The following is an 18,166-nucleotide window of genomic DNA, read 5'->3' on the forward strand; positions in this document are numbered from 1 at the left end:
CTCTCAGTGGTCTTATGACCATCTATCCCCATTGGGACCGCATCCAAAAATGCAATGTGGCCCAGCTGTCGGGTACTTTCCTTTGGTGACCCCACCTTGGCATTGTGCCTTTATTGAGTTCACTTCCTAGTATCCACCAACTTGCTAAGTGCAACGGAGGGAGCTACATGATCTTGAACTGAGCCTAGACATCATCTTACTATACGAATTCTAGTGCCGACCAACTTCCCGTCTGCGGGTGAAACTACCGTTCACATTGGCCATACAATGTCCGACCATTTGCAACTTCAAAAAGAGGGTCTCAAAAATAAAACAAAAATCATTGACAAGAAATCAACAACTAAGGTTAGCAGCTGCCACGTCCTCGTAACAGAGACTATCCGTAATTGGCTCGATTTGAAGAATGTCCATGAAGTTAGAATCTTAGGCCGGTTCATTAGAAAGTTTGTAGAGGTTGCTTCCCCTTTGCATGTCTTGACACAGAAAGGAATCCCTTTCTCGTGGGGACCCACAGAGGTTGTCGCCTTTCAGACATTGAAAGACAAATTGACTACAGGACCAGTTTTGACTTTGCCGGATTTGCAAAAGTCATTTGACGTATATTGTGATGCTTGTGGTCGTAGTCTGGGTGCGGTCGTAATGCAAGAAAACCATGTCATTGCCTTCTCAAGGCCGGAATTGAAGGCACAGATATATGAGAAAGAGCTTTTGGCGGTTATCCATGCTTTTACTCAGTGGCGACATTACCTACTCGAAGCCGATTTTAGGGTCTTCACAGATCACCAGAGTTTACGCTACTTCTAGTCACAGAAGCAGCTATCGGAAAAGCAGATGCGGTGGACGAACATCTTGTCACAGTTTCACTTCTAGATTGTCCATGTACAAGGACAGAAGAATTTGGTGGCAGATGCTTTGTCCCGAAAGCCGTTGGTTCTGGCTATTTCCGCGATACATCATAGAAGCTTCGAGGATATGATCGATCAATATGCCACAGATATAGATTTTGCAGATATTTTCACTCGGATACGGAATGGGGAAGTAGTAGCGGGATATTCCATTCGCGATAGCTACTTGATGAAGAAAACGATGTTGTGCGTTACACAGCCGTTGAGGGAAAAGGTTTTAACCGAATGCCACTATCCACCATTTACGTGTCACCACGGCATTGCTACCACCTTGAAAGGTATGGAGAGATACTTCTTTCGACAGAGACTCAAGAAGGACGTGGATGATTTTGTACGCAGTTGCTTGGTATGCCAGAAGGTCAAGTTTGACAGGCATAAAGCACAGGAATTGTTACAGCCTTTACCCATACCCACCGTACCCTGGGAAAGTATTGCAATGGATTTTATTTTTGATCTCCCACGAACACAGAGTAGGCACGATGGTATATGGACTGTTATTGACAGATTTAGCAAGCAAGCTCATTTCATTCCAGTGAAGAAGACAGTCAAGCCGGATCACTTAGCGAGACTGTTCACATTGCCCAGATATTCAGATTAAATGGCATGCCTGAGTCAATTTTCTCCGACAGAGACCCTAGATTCACGAGTTTGTTTTGGAAGGCTATTTGGGAGAACATTGGCACACGGTTGCAGTTCTCGTCATCTTTCCACCTGCAGACAGATGGGCAATCTGAGATTGCAAATTCAATCGTACTGAATTTGTTGAAGTCTTCTTTGTTGGATCAGAGGAGTACATGAGAAAAGGTTTTTACTTTTGGTGGAATATGCCTACAATAACACGATCAACTCTTTGATAGGGAAGGTGCCATTTGAGACTATTGAAGGTGCTACGAAGGTTTCACCCTTCCTAAGCATGAAAAATAAGATTTCTTTTGAAGCCGACCAGTTCACGAGGGACTTGGACTTGGTCCGGAAGGCTTTGGAGAAATCTCCGAAAAGATAGGAAAAAGGCAACAGATCGACGTCGCGATTTGAAATTAAAGGAGAACGATTGGGTGCTCTTACATTTTGAGAAGGCACGCCTGGGAACAAAAAAGGGAAAGGAGCAGCTTTTTTCAAAGCTTAGCATGAGATGCTATGGACCTTTCCGGATTTCCATAAAGATAAACGATGTCTCCTTTAGACTGAAGCTGCCCGATACTTGGAGGATTCACAATGCTTTTCATGTGAGTCTCCTGAAGCCTTTTAAAGGCGATGTGCCCGATGATGGGGAGCCATATGAGCAACCCATGATGGGGAGCCATATGAGCAACCCGAAGTGGAGAAAAACGAGGAGATACTCGTTACAGAACAGATTTTGGCACATAAAGATAGAAAGGTAAAAGGTAAAATGATAAGGCGGTTCTTGGTTAAATTCAAAAACTATCCCCCATTGGATACGAAGTGGATGGAGCAGGATGACCTGGCAGATACTCCTTAGATTATGAATCTTTACCTTGAAGCATTTGGTTTAGCATAGTCTATTCCAAATTGAACCCCGAACTCAGCTGGGCGGAATTTGGTGCAGCGGGTATGCACAAGAGGGGAGTTGCTCCACTCCTTTGTCAACAAATTGCCCCAATTTTTGATACTAAAGTCACTGATGTCTCTTTTGAGTTTCAGGGATACTGTGAGCTGACAGTATTCTGTTGTATGACTTTATGAACTGAAATTCCCGATACTGATTTGTACTTGACTTGTTTAAGTGTAGGAACTGATAGACGAAATGAATGCGGTCTGAAAGATCTCGATAGACATGATTGCAATAAGAATTAGTTAATCGGGCATCTATGAGGTCCCTAGTGAATCTAGATGCGATTGCTAAATACGTTGCCGATTGCGATTGCTAAATACATTGCCGATTAATCATGGTCTGAGATTGGAATGATTGTCGAACGTGATTTGTCATGTGATGTCCTGTGATGTCTTGTGATGTGACTGTTGATTGGTACATGTGCTAGATGTGTTTTCCTAGTGCCTCGGTACTAACAATCAGTGTCTGCTAAGACAGTTTATGGCCTCTGTCTGTTTTGCAGGTGTAATCGAGGGCGATTACAATGCTTTCAAGAGGGGGGTATGTCACAAACTGGTGACGTGGCATGGCCCTGGACATGGGGCAGCAGAGCATACACACATTCCCCAGCTGGCAGCACCAAAAAATGTGAGGACAGGCTGACGTGGCAGTCCCGAAAATTTTGTTGACAAACAGTACGACAGTCCCGCTTTTTGCGCTGTAGTGCTGACGTGGCAAAGCTGTACGGAATTCCGCTTTTTGCGCTGCTGTACAGAAATACCATATTTACTTTGGCTGATTTTTGGGAAGCTTTTGGGAAAAGTTGCTTTATTTTAAGCCTATTTTAAGGGATTGCTTTATTTTAAGTGGAGAAGCTTTTGATTTTGAAGCGTTTGGGGCTCTGCTTTTAGCATCCCTTGTAACCTTTATAAAGAGCCCAAGGGAGCTCCCTCTGCAGAGCATCTAGACGCAGAGTCTAAGAGCGAGCACCCGCAGGAGTTGTACTTTGCTCGAAGTAGTGTACCGAAAGGGGCGCCAGTCTTTGGGGCCAATACCTCTTGGCACGGAATACCGTCGAGCCGTGTCGAATCAATTGTGAACTGTCTTGAAGTGAATTTGTGTTGTGTTGCGGTAGAATCTTGACTTGGAGTGTCCAAGTTTGTTACAAATGCGCGCGCGCGCGCGCACACACACACACACACACACACACAGAGAGAGACCAAAACGCTGGTACTCAGCCAATCTGCAACACGATACAAGGGGGGTGGGAGGTCCCTATCTAGGGATCTTCCCTCTGTTCTACTCAACATACCCCATGACCCATAAATGGTCGGTGTGCCATGTGGCACATTCATGCCACATCAACACAGAGTGACACAAGGCTGAAAACGCGGATATAGAGACTCTGATGCCATAAATGCCCGGGAAGAGTAGTCTCGTCTCTAACCAGCCTACCAAGCGGGCACATACATGGCTCAATTTGCCAGGACAAGTACATCTACCTCGTATAAAGCCAGGAAACAGCCCTCACTGGCTAATCTGCTTACTGGAGATACCAGAGACACCACCAGATGAGATGAAACTCTAATAGGTTAGTGTCGAGAGACTACAGCCAGATTACAGAGAGAGGTAGTGACAGGGAGCACCGCACACCAATAGGCACATATTACTTTTCTATGTCTTGTAAGGTGAAGACGAGAGTGTATCTAGCCCAGCTTGAACAGGAGCTACTAGTTTTTTTGGAGTCAGGAGTCCAGAGAAGCATGGCGACTCTTCTAGGAGCAGCAAGCTCCTACACCCCTTACATGTGAAGAAAAAAGGTGAAAGTATTTGACTAGTCTATATACAGTGATGTGTATTTAGGTTGGAATATATCTAGTATTAAAAAGGTTCTATACTAGCAAGAAGCAAACCTTGAAGACTGCCGGCTCATTCATATCATTCCAAATGCCATCAACACCATTCAAAACAAACTTGCTAACCAAATCAGACCACCATTTGCGCGTCTCTGAAGAAGTATAGTCTGGGAAGACACACAAGCCTGGCCATACATGTCCTAACAAAAAAAACATGAGAAATAAATGAGAATCACAACCGTACAAATATTTGTAAGTTATTAACTTGATGCTTCAGGAGTGCTCACCTACGTAAGCTTCCGTAGAGGATGATAGTATCCATACATTCTGAGAACACCCACTATCATACACAGAATACCCTGGCTCTGCTTTTATCCCAGGGTCAATCATCCACACAGCTTTGAAGCCTTTTGAATGTAGTTCCTTAGCTAAATTTTTCGGAGAAGAAAAATTTTCCTGTTTTTTTGGCAACAAAATCTCTATCATCTCTGTGCCCCTCTCTCTCATTCATTGCTTCTACTACTTCACAACTAAGTTCCTTAAGTGAGCATATAACATGATTATGGCTTTACAATAATGGTGTTTACCCAAATATGAACCTTTGCACATACTAAAATAGATTATTTCCTCACATTCAATGAGCTCAAATGGCACTTAGCTGTTCATAACTTATTTTCTCAATCTAGTTTTAAAAGCAGATGCTGTTATCTTTCTAAGCCCTTGGTCACCTTTCAAACAGGCCACTTTCTTTATCATAAAGTGGGAGATGAATCAAGGTAACCATAGCATCTCAGAGCATGTTGAGTCTTTTGTTCCTTTTTGCAATGGCAAAACCTCTGTTTTTTTTGCAAAATTGCATGCATTCAGATGAACAGCCTTTTTTTTTAGAGTAACGAAACACTTACAGGATGAAAAGTGAAACATCTAAACTCATCCATGTAATCAATGTCCATCCATAGCACATCACAAGGTATTTGTCGCTCCCGCAAAGTCTCAGCAACCTGCTTAAACATCAGAATTTTATTAACTGACGCATTGTAAGTCTAATGCCAGCTTGCAACATCACCTCTAAAACTCTCGAATCTGGCTCATAACTATATCTACATTGATGGTATCCAAGGCTCCACTTCGGAGGCATACTGATTGTGCCTGCATTCAAAACATAAAGAGGTATCCATCCAACATCCTCAATGCTTCAGAGGCTTAAATTTGAGAAAGAAGGCCTGTTGAGCCATGTTTCGAAAGAAGTCCAGAGAAAGCTAGTTATAAGGTTGAGCTTTCATATGTACCAATGGCTCTAGAAAAGGTTGCCATCACTGTTGCTGGTGAAGGAAATGGCCCAAACATTATCAGTGGATATGGAGCTTCTGCAGCAAAATGGATGAGTGATTCTTTTTGCAAATCAACCTGGCACATAAAGATTGAATATTAGCAGCCAGGTAGGACTATGAAGTGCTAGGCCTTTGATTGCACAACACTCTTGTTCAAGTTTGCCTACACATACATGGGACCTCATAGTTACTAGGAACAGGAAATCGGAACGCGGAACCCTGTTATTACTCATGTCTAAAATACAAAATGGAGAATCTGAGCAGGGAACGGAAGTCTGAAAATGGCCATTCCGGTTGCAAATAATTATGGCAAAGCGATATTTTCTCCATTTTGTTAAACCAATGGATTTATTTGAGGGTCACAGTAAACAATATCGCGGTTAGAACCCATGTAAGCATCCTTCTCAAAATGTAGAGAAATGGTGATGGGCGCAGCTTAAAATTTAAAATGTACATCAGATGGATGATTTTAACAGGTAATTTCATTCCTTCTATATAAAATGAGTGGATTTGTTACCATAGATGGATTGATCACTGTACATACAGGTGTGTGCGTGGAGAGAGAATCTAGATAGATAGAGCTTGTTTCACTTACCTATTTAGTCTGAGGGGGATACCTCGCATTTCCGAGTTGTATCTGCAAGCACACCAAGCGCCTGTCCATCAGGTAAAACTGCTAGCACCCACGGATGTGACTGATAGAGTGGTGTTGTAGTTGATCCATAGCCCCAAGCATCAGTGTTCCATGTATGTACCTAGGGAAAGCACAAATTATTGGTTCCATTACATGCCATATTATACATGTCAGGAACCCATCCAGTCAAGGTCTGAAAAGGGTAGCTTGACATGCATCTACAGATTTTCTTAAGGAATGTTAGTCCATCCCAAAGCTTAATCAACTTCGAATCAAAACAACATCCTGTCTTTAATTAAATCAAACTAAAGGAAACCAAAACACTAGTTCACATTGCAAAGAGTGATTGATCTTACCCTCTGGCCCGTTCGCTCTAATGGTCCCCCTACTTCACCGGTTCCATAAAATGATGTGCCCTTAGGTAACTGCAGAATTAAACAGCATATTTTTCTTATTTTTTCGCCATCATTCTGAACCCTTGTTTCCAATGTAGATTAACCGCTTTCAAGCTCTCATATATAGATACACTACTGAAGAAACAAAATCGGTTCATTTCGCCTCTACCTGGATGGTCATGATCTGCATTTCTTGGTGGCATGTGCAATGAGGGAGATACTGAGGTACACCGCTTGGCTCTTCACTGACATTTTCTAACGGTGTGTCTCTTTGCTTGGGATGCATGAAGGAGATGGAGGGCCATGCCGCTTCTCTTGCTTCTGGGGATGCATCGAATCGAAAAACCCTCTCTTCAAATATACACATCCAGACACATGGTGCCTCTGAAAGCGCCTCCATGATCTAGCAGGCGCCCTCATTTACACCCTGCCTCACTGCTTGCTATAGTTTTGATCAGTTATTGATCCACTTGTTGCTGCTACATACTTTTGAGAGCGAAACATTTGTTTTGCTTGAGGTCAACATGGAATAACCTGCAATGTTCTGCACTAAAGATGATGGTGATCTTAGTGAATCTGTAAATGATGGATTTCATGGCTATGCATGAATCACAACCCTACATTGTAGACATGAGCTTATTACATTTCTGATCTGGTGATTGATTTAGTACATTGAATCACTTCCCTTTAATTATGTATTCGTTCGATTGATCGAATGCCGCGCACTCCGAATTTAATGAATGCAGTCATTAATTAAGGTGCATTGTTCTGTTTTTTTGGTAATACTTTTCCAATTCGTTTAAATGGAGCAGAATGAGCTTTCATAGCATACAAAACATGCTTTCTAAGTTTTGAAGAACTTGCCTGGGCTGCACTGTCCTTGTAACCCAGCTCTCTCTCTCTCTCTCTCTCTCTCTCTCTCTCTCTCCGTGAGCGTTGAGGAGGAGATGTAGAACTATGCGCAAGCAGGTGTAAGCGGGACGAGCTATGGCGTACTTTAAATGCAGGAGATCTCTCTCTCTCTCTCTCTCTCTCTCTTACACACGCACAGAGGCGCACACCCGAACGCACACAACACACGATAGGGCGTCGCACGCAGGAGTTGCGCTCTCACACAAACGAGCGGGAAGTGCGAGGAGCCGGCAAAGTGGTTTGGTGGCACAACACAGCAGCAGCATTATTGCATGAGCTCACTTGCACCTGCGTTACAGCCCTCAAAGACAGGAGAACTCAGAGCGCCCTCGGGCCTTGACTCTCCCAGCGAGAGAGAGAGAGAGAGAGAGAGATTTTCACACATGAGAGATTTGACCATCACCACCACGTGCTTCACCATCCCCTCGGTTTCCTAAGAGCTTCATCCCATTGGGTGGAGTACTAGTCACGTTGGCATTCTAAATGAAATGGACCCATGTGAGGCTCTTCTTGAAACACTCTTTTGCAAACTAAAATATCAACTAGTTTGCCTCGATTGCTTCACTCTGCATATCATAAGAATTCAAAAAGCGATAGTAGCGTGGCTTTTACCTCATGGCATAGCTTGCTCTAATGGGTCAATAACATCTTTTCTCAATGCTTTTACCTCATGGCATAGCTTGCTTTGATAGCTCGATAACATCTTATCTTGACGCTTTCGCTAAAATCTCTACAACCTTGCAAGACGAATGAAATGCCTTGGCAAATGTATGGAGGAGAAATTTTTCACATTATAATTTTTAAAGATAGAGAGATGCATTTTGTGCATTCCAATGTTTGTGCCCAGTAAAAAAAAATCATGCGTACAATACATGTATGGTGTGGAGTTCGCACTGTTCTCCACATTCATAATAACGTCGTAGGGTATGTGTCCTTCCCCCGCCACTTTTATCCCCTCCAGTGTTGAAGGTGGACTTATACATGATGTGGGGTTGTATCATTCTAAATTGCCATGCTGTGGTGTGCTCTACATGTGTCTCTTCCTTAGGCATCACAAAAGTTCTTCAATCCTTATCACAATTGTTTCAATGAAGATGATGTAAATTCATCGCTTTAATGCATACATGATGAAATTTTTATTCTAAGTACGTTTGAGAGCACATAAAGGAATTTGAAAGAAGTGTACCTTTGATATTGGTCATATGCATCGAAGCACAACCTTGGATGGATCAACTACAAATCCTTCCTTTCGTTGTTTGACCACCTTGCCATTAGTATGTGTTTTGCTGATATACCACATCAAAGCACAAACTTGTATGATTTGACTCATAAATCTTCCATCACTATTGCACCACCTACCTACTAGTTTGTCGTCAATCTCTTCTCCTTAGTTATAAAGCTATTCTCAAGCTAAGCAAGAACTATACTATATCGAATTTAACCTTTTCTCGACTTGAAGCAGTGTTTGTTCATCAAATGGTTCAATAGCAACAACAAAAGATCTTAGCATTCCAAAGGTTTAAGGCACAATTGTTCATAGCATTTCATGCTATGAACAAACGTTAGGGGTTTCCTTATCTCATTCTGTTGGCTCTTTACTTTGCAAAGTCTTTAGAAATGGGCGTGATGACAAGTGAATTTAACCCAAACTTGGAAATATAGACATTTTGCTTAACAAAACCTTGATCTACTACATCAAAGATTCCATCAATGGTTAATTAAAGATGCCTCTGCAATGTTGGTTGCAACCACCACTTTCCTCGCTCATGGAGATGCTAGGTCAAAAATTCTAGTCTACATTTCACTAAGAAGGGCACTATAAATTGGGAGTATAATCAGATCTAGAACGTTGGGACTCAAACCCTTCTCTCTCATACAAGATCTGGCAAATTATATCAATTTCTCATTGTCCTCTTAAAAAGAGAAAGATATCACATGTTGACTCAATTATAACGCATATGCATAACAATAGTAAGTGCAACATCTAGATAGTCACTCGCCGGTTGCTTTGCAAATTTAATCTCAACTAGAAATGTCCCTTCTTATAATAGTCAAAATGGTGCAATAAAAAAAGTACCCAAAAAACTCTGTCAGTGTTAAGTGTAACAAAGGTAACTATAAGACACAATATCTTTCTCCTACCTTACAAGTTTATTTGACATTCCAAAGAGGACATTAGTGTGTATTGTTCTTTCATGTGCTTCATCAAGCACGATAATAAAATGCGTTGAAAGTTGGCTATCCACAAGCATTTCTCTCAAAAAGCATTCCATCTGTCATATACTTGGTTGTGGTGTCAGGCCTCGTGCGATCCTCAAACCTAATTGCGTGACCAACCTTTTCACCAAGCCTAATGAAAAGAAGCTCTTTGGATGAGGAATTAATCCTCTGGTATGAATTATCCTTCAATAGGTCGAAAAGGGCCTTTTGGGGTTATCATGACAGAGGAGGATGGTAACAACTCTTCTAGGTGACCACTAAAGAGAATAATTCATGGGAAGCTAATCAACTAACTATAGTCCTAGGGAATTGGATGTGAGGGAACACCCCAATGATGATGCTAATGGATACGACTATTGTATCAAGACGAAGGTGCTAAATGGGAGCTTGAAATTGAGCTCAATGAGGATGAGCTGTGCTTCTTAAGAGAGAAAACAAGGTACTCCATTGATGTGTCACCTGCAAAAGATGTAAAAAATCCAGATGGTTCACGTCAGAGAGTTGCAATGACACAATTCACTTTAGCCAAAGAGAGGAAAATATTTGCAAGAGTACCAGCAAAGGAGCACACTTGATTCCCAAAGGATTTGAAGGGTATTTGGGAAGATCCCATGCCAAGAACAAGAGAGCAACATCTCGCTTGAGAACATCATGGTGTAGGACTCTTGGAGTGGAACAAGGATGCATTTGATAAGGCACCCACATTTGACCAGCGAACAAAGCTATTAAAATAGGAGCGAAGACAAAGTCTTCCCATTTACAAGCTGAAAAATGTGCTTGTCCATGACAACCAAAGTTTAATAATGATCGGATTAACTGGTTCACAAAAAAAAAAGCACATGTACAAAATATTTAGGAGAGGTAGGGTAGACAACTAAGGAAAGATTGGGTGCACACAACCTCAAAGAATGGTTGCAATATCTATAGCAAAGAGGTGTGCATTCTAAGGGGAGGCTAATATTTCCATAGAGATAACTGTAGACAGTGTATAGAGAGGTGGATGCAAAGCCAAACACAGTAGCTCTCTCTCTCTCTCTCTCTCTCTCTCTCTCTCACACACACACACACACACACACACACACACACACACACACACACACACACACACACACACACACATGTGCAATGCGTGATGTTGACAAGAAGGGTCCAATACACCAAGGGCAAAGGGTTGGTTAACACTTGATAGAACACAATCCCCCTTGCTTGCATTACTACCTTGTATAGGTTATTATTGCTGGTCAACCCCAATCCCAACTTTAGCTTCTGCCCTTGTAAGAGACAATCACTTGGTTGCTCAAAGTTCAAACCTCTCCCAAATGGATGCATTTCTGCTATCAAATATAACCAAATTGCCATTGCTATGCATTTCCATTATATCCACATTGCTCAAGGACAACGCCATTCTTCAGTAGATATCTGCAAGAGCCAATCTCTTGTTCTCGTCCACATGTAGCTTGGCAAGGGATCTTGCTTGCTGCTGGAGAGGGTTTGTGGTAATGAGAGTTCATACGGGAACAAGGAAGGGGATACCGCCATTGCTGCTGGTATGCTAGACGCCCAAGCACATGGAGAGGGAGATGTGGGAGGGGGGTGACGAGAGGGTTTGAAACAAGCTGATGGATTTGGAAGGGGAACCTCCTATCCAACACCCATGGGATTTGCATGATCATCCTACACTTCCGACTAGGCTATGGCATTACCCTATTGAAGGAGAAGCCTTTGGAGCCGGATGAGAAGGCAGAGGACTAAGATTAATGGAGGCAAATAGGGAGAGGTCAGTGGAGAAGGTCCAAAGAGATGGGAGAGAGAGTCTTTGCTTTGCTGCAGCATGAATGTGATGAGTTCAAATGGTAGGAGCATGACAAATGCAGCGACGCCTCTCTTCTACCATGGCATGCTATATTTAGGCTACAAAAGTGTTGTTGTTTCCTACTTTGCACTAATTTTTTCTCCGCCTTTAACACTAGGCTGGTAATCTAACAAGACATAAAAGCGCCCGTTCAAGGATTTGATAAAAACCTTGAACCAAACTCATATGAAATCCATTCTTTTTGAAAAATCCTTTCTTGTGCCTGAAGTTAAGATACCACTATTCATGGGAAAAAGAAGCAAATTTGAAAATTCCTCACTATTTGGTCATGGTAAGTCTCCAAAGTTGATGTACCATAGCATTTTACTCAACAAAATTTTTTTTGCAATCAATTTCATACTAAGAAGGCTGATGATGTTTCTAGACTATGTCATAATTTTTCCCATTAACTTCAGTGATTTAGTGATCATACCATGCTATTCTTTTAGCCTCACATTTTGTTTTGGGAAAAAGAACAAGGTCCAAAAAAAGTTGTATTTTTTCCATTCTGTTGACATCTCATCAAAGATTATACAACCACCCTTGGTGGTGCAGCTAAGTGCATGTTTTCTTCAGTCTCCATGGGCCTTTACATTCATAAATAGTCGTGGACCGCTTCATAAACATAAAGTTTTTTCCAGCATTGGCAAATTTGTGTATAATACAAAAGTACTAAAATAAAGAACATGAAAAGATTGGGCTCCACGTTTTGATATTTTCAATCCCCTAGAGAATGCTCAATATATAGGCAAATTTAGAGATCATGATTAAATATGGATTTAAGCTACAACGCTTTCATAGTTGCATGTTGAAATTAGCAATACTATGAAGATTAAAGTTGGTAATGTAGAATGACCCTAATTCCTAATGGAATTAGAAATTAAAACGGCTTCAAAAAAATTAAAAGGTATTCCTAATTTAAAGATTTCCTCAACAACAACAAAAGCATTGCACTAGTCTATAGCATGCCATAACGGGCACAATGACGAAACACATAGATTTGCAACAGTATCGATTGGACGTGAGAAAGATGAATACAACATTGAGAGAGAGAGAGAGAGAGAGAGAGAGAGAGAGAGAGAGAGAGAGAGAGAGAGAGAGAGAGAGAGAGAGAGAGAGAGAAAGGACACTTTAAAGAGAAGAAAACTCTAAAGGGAAAATAAGAAACACAAATGGACCAATGGAAAGTAGACCACCTTTTTATATGGACACAAAAGGAATTAGGAAATTTCGGAGGTCATTTGGAGGGCCTTCTAAGAAAATGTATTTTTCGCACTCTCTCTCTAGAAAATATGGAGAATAATAGAGGTGGGTCTGTCATGGTAAAAGTTTGAAAAGTGTACTTTAAGTAGATTCTTTACCCTTTTGAACATTCGTCCGTAATGATTGAGGGATACATCTTCTTTTCAGATGCATTGAATGAACCTCGTCAACATGGAGGGAACGAGGCTAACATGGAGGGACGAAGCCGCAACAACTATTCACTTTTCATTAAACCTACACCTTTGGCTAATGGTGCACTCCCCAAATGGCACAAATGTTACGCAGAAACGAGCCAAATATCACCTTCACATTGATTTGGACAACAAGTACCAACCATTGATTGAGCGGAGTAAAACAAACACACATATACCTCCCGCATCCATAGACACTTTCAGAGCTCAGGGAGCTAAACACATAGATATCTGGACGAGAGGCTCTCTCTATCCTAAGAATCCAATGACTAATGCGTCTCCAACATTTGTCAATCCTACAAGCTAATTGACCTTTGCTGGTGATGGAGAAAACGACCTTCTGGGTTATTGTAAATCTCTTACAAGGCAAGCTGAAACTTATAAGGGCATTCTCCAAGCTAAAAAATGTGAGATTGTTCATCTTTCACTTTTGCATTCTACAGATCATGTTACCATTTTGCAACACAAAACAGAGGTACAGGAACTAAAAGGAAAGGTACGAAGTTGTCAAATGAAGGACACGATCTTGGGTGGTTGTATCCGAAAGAAGAAATTGCGCAATCTTAAAACATTGCAGGTTGCATCCGGAGGTCTCAAGAAAAGAATCCGAGCATTAAGGTGATGCTTCTTGGTTGACTAAATAGTCTTAGTTAAGTAAATTTTTTGTTATTCTAGTTATGCATTGTTTTCATGTGTCTAAATAGTGTTAGTTAAGTAAATTTTCTGTTATTTACTTATGCATTGTCTTCATTTAGAGATTCAATCTATCCTGACAAGGAAAACATTGACCCCAAAGCCAATATAGGAAAAGAGATTGAAGCCACTTATAATTAAAAGCCTTGCAGCAGATATAGTACATGACAAGAAGTTTAAGGTCCTACAGCGAAATGTAGTGGACCGCTTTATTTCAGAGAACTCAGTGCCTGCAAAAGAGATACAAGGCACAATTCACTTGGTGTAAGCAAAAGAGGATATTCGGCTATACATAAATATGTCTCATCCATGTTTGTTAAGAAGGGAATAAAGTCCAAACTTTTACCATCAGCCTCAAGTGTTTGGAAAGAGAGGCTTCAGCTTAACGACGCACATGGAGAATATCTTGGACAGTCGTTTCATATTAAAGCAACTTACAGTGGCCATGGAGCAAACATAGCATATGATGAGTTGAATAATATTTTTATGGACCTGCAGATGTTGCAGAAGAGAATGGTGGAGTTTTACAACATCACATTTGAAGAGTCACGAGGGGTATTACATTTTGTGTTGAAACTGGATGAGTGTGAGCTTGTTAAAGACAAGAAGCTAGAGCATGTTCAATCAGAATCTAACATATGGTGGCTTGGTGCTTTTGAGGTAAGCGAGATTCTCAGCTGAGCTCAAATGTTCACATCTACTTAAGTCTCATTTATTTTGTGTTGCAGGTAAAGAAAGAAGATCATGACATTCTATATTGGGTGTTCCATCAAACTAATGTTCCAGAGGTGATTGATCGACAGACTAACCAGGGAGAGGTACTACATTTAGATGGAAGGGGAGACTTTCAAGTTCAGTGGCATCTTGCAGGTGACCTCAAAACATTAAAGTGCATGTATAATTGTGGAATGGGTGCAATGGCAAAGTCGCCGTGTTTGTTCTGTATGGAGCCTGCAAAGGTCATGGACCCAAAGTGGTGGAGAAAAGCTCCAACACGTCACATTGAGGACCCTGCTTTTCGATCGGTTTTGAAAATGCCACTTGTGAATGTCCACATCTGTACAATGCATGCCCTTTGTAGAATTGTGGAGAAATTGGTCTACTTATATATCGGGTTTGCTTGGAAAATTAAGAACTCAGTAGAGCGACAGGTGGCCTTGCAGTGCTTAGAATTGGTATTGTCGGATATGGGGCTTGATGGTGGTAATGTGAAAATCTAGCGGGATGAAAAGAGATGAACTGCTGAGAAGGATGTCCCATGCAAACCATCCATCGGTGGGGTGAAGGCACGGAGGTTTTTATCTAAACCCCAAGGAATATGAGATCCGAAGCTAACAAAGCATGGAAAAATATATAAAACATCTTATGTTAGCAAGGTAGAGTATCAGAGTTGGAAAAAGCTACATATTGCAGTCAAAGATCAAAAACCGACTACTCGTAACGCGAATGCTGAGGTTTGGCGATCGATAGACATGCTATTTTTGATGTGCGACAAAGATGACTGGTCAAAAGGTGATATGAAAAAGTTCAAGGAGAATCTCAACCTTCTCAAGAAATCATTCAAGACAGCATGGACAGACACCCAGATTACTCACTACATGGTATTATTGTGTATTTGATTCTCTTTTATGTGTAACTATGTGAGTGTAAAACATTCTAAGTAATCTGTTTTCATATACAGCACATCATTTTCAATCATTTACCATATTTTATACAAAAGTATGGGAACCCGGCCATATGGAATACCCAAGGGATGGAAAAGTCTCATTACATGGCCAGAAATGCCTATTTCAGGTACACACGACATGGCGGCTCTCGAATCAAGGCTAACAATTTGAGAGAACTATTTGAATGGTTCTATCGTAGAACCATTCATCGAATTGCAGGCAAAGGAAGTCTTGGCCTCTTCAGCAACAGCACAAGCCATCATACATTTACAACAAACAAAATTAAAAGATCAATGGCATACAACAACTCCTGTGCTCGTGAAGGTCAACGAAGGTGGATAGTGACAATGGTGTATGTGAACCACAAGTAGAGAAAGATACTCTAAGTGGATGACATTATACAAAATTTCAATATTTCTGTAATACATGCTCTTAATACAATTGCTACTTGAAGTGTATCAAGATTTTGAAGGTTCAATTTTTTTTTTTTGGCACATCACCCTTGTAATGAATCATGAGATGTTTGCCATACTCTAAAAGTTCATCCGGGTTTTGTCTGCCAAGAGCTAGTGCCATTGCTGTGTAAGTGTAGTAATACGCCGCCCGACCACCTGTATAGCCCGGGAAATAACCAAAACAATCTCTGGCAAACACTTTGTCCACAAGAATGACTTTATCTGCACTTTTGGGCAGCACGGGTCCACCCAAGAAGCGTGATAGTGTCTTTAACGTGTAAGTTGATGTTGTACCCTCTTGTGACATTCCATTGTGAAAAACTATTATCGGTGCCTCGCAAAGTTTTGAAAGGTACTGTGCTAGGGCCGCATCCCTTCCACGATACACTCGAGTCCGCCGTCGAAGGAAGTCATCCTTGTCAGGAATCCAAGACTGCACATATCATGTCTGAGTAAGTGACACACACACACACACACACACACACACACACAGAGTTACCATGAAGCTCTCATCCTGCAAAAAGAGGTTTTTCTGCCACAAGTCCACAGACGTAGTTGACTCCTGACCTGAATGGTTAAACCAATCCTCCACTTCTTTGTGACTTGTTGATGGTCTTAGGCTTTGTCTTATTGTTTGGAAGGTGGCTTCATTTGGTAGTGTCTCCTTGTATTTTTCAGCTTTCTCAAAGCAACTTCGGAGGCATTCCATTGGATTGTTGGATGTTTCCATTGCCTCATCATCGCTACTATCCTCTGAAACAAATCCACTCCTCTCCTCTTGGATTCCGGAAATGATAGCCAGGGAGAAGTCCTCCCTTAAATAAAAGATGCTTTGCACATCATGTAAAAAGATATAGGTCCTGTCTCCAATTCTGAACTCAAGCACAACAGGCAACATCATCTGAGCATGCTTCTCAGTGAAGTTACTGACATCCAAGGGTAGTTTGATTTCTGTTGTTTTCACAGAGAGAATCTTTCTTCTTTGAACTTCAATTGCCTCAACCTCAAGGTCGATTGTATCTTCAACCTTCTCGACTTCTTGTATGTGTGTTGTCTCCTCGTATTCTTCGTCTGGTGCTGCGTCCTGCTCCTCTATCACCTCATCAGGATTCTGCATGAGGAATCCAAACAGGCTGTTCAGGTAAATCATAAAGCCAAAGGATTCCTGAATAAGTTTGCACTCTTTTTGGTGCAAAGGGCAAGGTGAATGTCGGCAAGCATGTGGTAATTCCCTATACTTATTCAGTCCCTGTCCTTTGCCACCGCAATCATTTAAATGAACCACAGCCATATTGGGCAGAACAACCCTCCCTACCTGCACCGTAAGTTCAAATTGATCTCTGTAGCGCCACATTTTGGGTTAAACATAGAATGAAATAGATCATATTTGTCCCCAGCACCACACGATGCTGCAAAATCGAACAGCCTCTCATCAAATACAGCTGGCTCTTCTAGAGAAGGCACATCCTCTTTGGCTTTACCTTTACTTGCACAAGGACTGCTTGCTGGGAGATGTGCAACATCTGAGAAGTATATATTCCTCTTTCTTGTATTTTTCTTGACAAGTACTGTAGAGGGTGAGGGAACCTTGTAGGGTGAGGGATCCTCTTGGCTAGCTCACCTCTCTGACTCATCTTCACAGATTGACTCTTCTTGATCAAAGTCCTGACAAAAGTCAACAGTTCTTTTGGCAGAAGCGCTAAGCAACTGAGCCTGTAAAGGTTGGAATCCTGGCACAAGCTCTGGGTCCGATTTTAGTCTCTTCTGCCTACTGGACCTTAATCCTATTCATCAGGAATCAATGTCAAGTCTTTGTTTTTATCTCTCTCTCTCTCTCTCTCTATCTCTCTCTCTCCAAAACACACACACACACACACACAAACTCTCTCTCTCTCTCTCTCTCCTCTCTCTCTCTCTCTCTCTCTCTATGTCTCTATAAAGCACAACAAAACACACACACACACACAAAATCTCTCTCTCTCTCTCTCTCTCTCTCTCTCTGTGTGTGTGTGCCTCTCCACAGCACTAAAGGCACGCGTAAGGAACTTCCAAAGAGTACTTGGTTGTCTCCGCGCGCCTTTAGTACAACCTCTCCACAGTACTAAAGGCACGCGTAGGGACTTCCAAAGAGTACTTGGTTGTCTCCGCGCGCCTTTAGTACACACACACACACACACACACACACACAGAGTCTGTGTGTGTCCCTATGTCTGTGTGTGTGCGTGTGTTCAATAGTATAG

General features: G+C 41.7%; 1 protein-coding gene, 1 long non-coding RNA gene and 1 pseudogene across 5 annotated transcripts in view; 1 reads left to right on the forward strand and 2 right to left on the reverse strand.

Annotated features, from left to right (window-relative positions):
- LOC147463437 (uncharacterized) overlaps window positions 1–7,073 on the reverse strand; it is a 67,167-nt gene extending 60,094 nt beyond the window's left edge. For both annotated transcript variants that reach the window (XM_086488825.1, XM_086488830.1), the window contains exons 1-8: window positions 6,843–7,073; window positions 6,635–6,703; window positions 6,262–6,399; window positions 5,603–5,720; window positions 5,380–5,462; window positions 5,219–5,314; window positions 4,601–4,769; window positions 4,371–4,513 (exon numbers count right to left, since the gene is read on the reverse strand). In XM_086488825.1, coding sequence (XP_086344951.1) covers window positions 4,371–4,513; window positions 4,601–4,769; window positions 5,219–5,314; window positions 5,380–5,462; window positions 5,603–5,720; window positions 6,262–6,399; window positions 6,635–6,703; window positions 6,843–7,073 — 1,047 coding nt within the window. The remainder of the gene's footprint in view (window positions 1–4,370; window positions 4,514–4,600; window positions 4,770–5,218; window positions 5,315–5,379; window positions 5,463–5,602; window positions 5,721–6,261; window positions 6,400–6,634; window positions 6,704–6,842) is intronic.
- Window positions 1–7,426, forward strand: part of LOC147463436 (uncharacterized) — a 67,879-nt gene extending 60,453 nt beyond the window's left edge. Inside the window, exon 4 of one of the 3 annotated variants that reach the window (XR_015185136.1) lies at window positions 6,772–6,924. This is a non-coding gene — a long non-coding RNA (uncharacterized LOC147463436). Of the gene's footprint in view, window positions 1–2,980; window positions 2,999–6,771; window positions 6,925–6,963 lie in introns of those variants that run through there. The other 2 variants (XR_015185138.1, XR_015185135.1) reach the window with 2 other exon arrangements.
- A 2,778-nt stretch (window positions 7,427–10,204) lies between these two features.
- The window catches only part of LOC147463438 (uncharacterized), a 36,988-nt pseudogene continuing 29,026 nt past the window's right edge, over window positions 10,205–18,166 (reverse strand).

This window comes from Adiantum capillus-veneris, chromosome 2 (genome assembly GCF_014529385.1).
Source record: "Adiantum capillus-veneris isolate H3 chromosome 2, ASM1452938v2, whole genome shotgun sequence".
NCBI lineage: Eukaryota > Viridiplantae > Streptophyta > Polypodiopsida > Polypodiales > Pteridaceae > Adiantum > Adiantum capillus-veneris.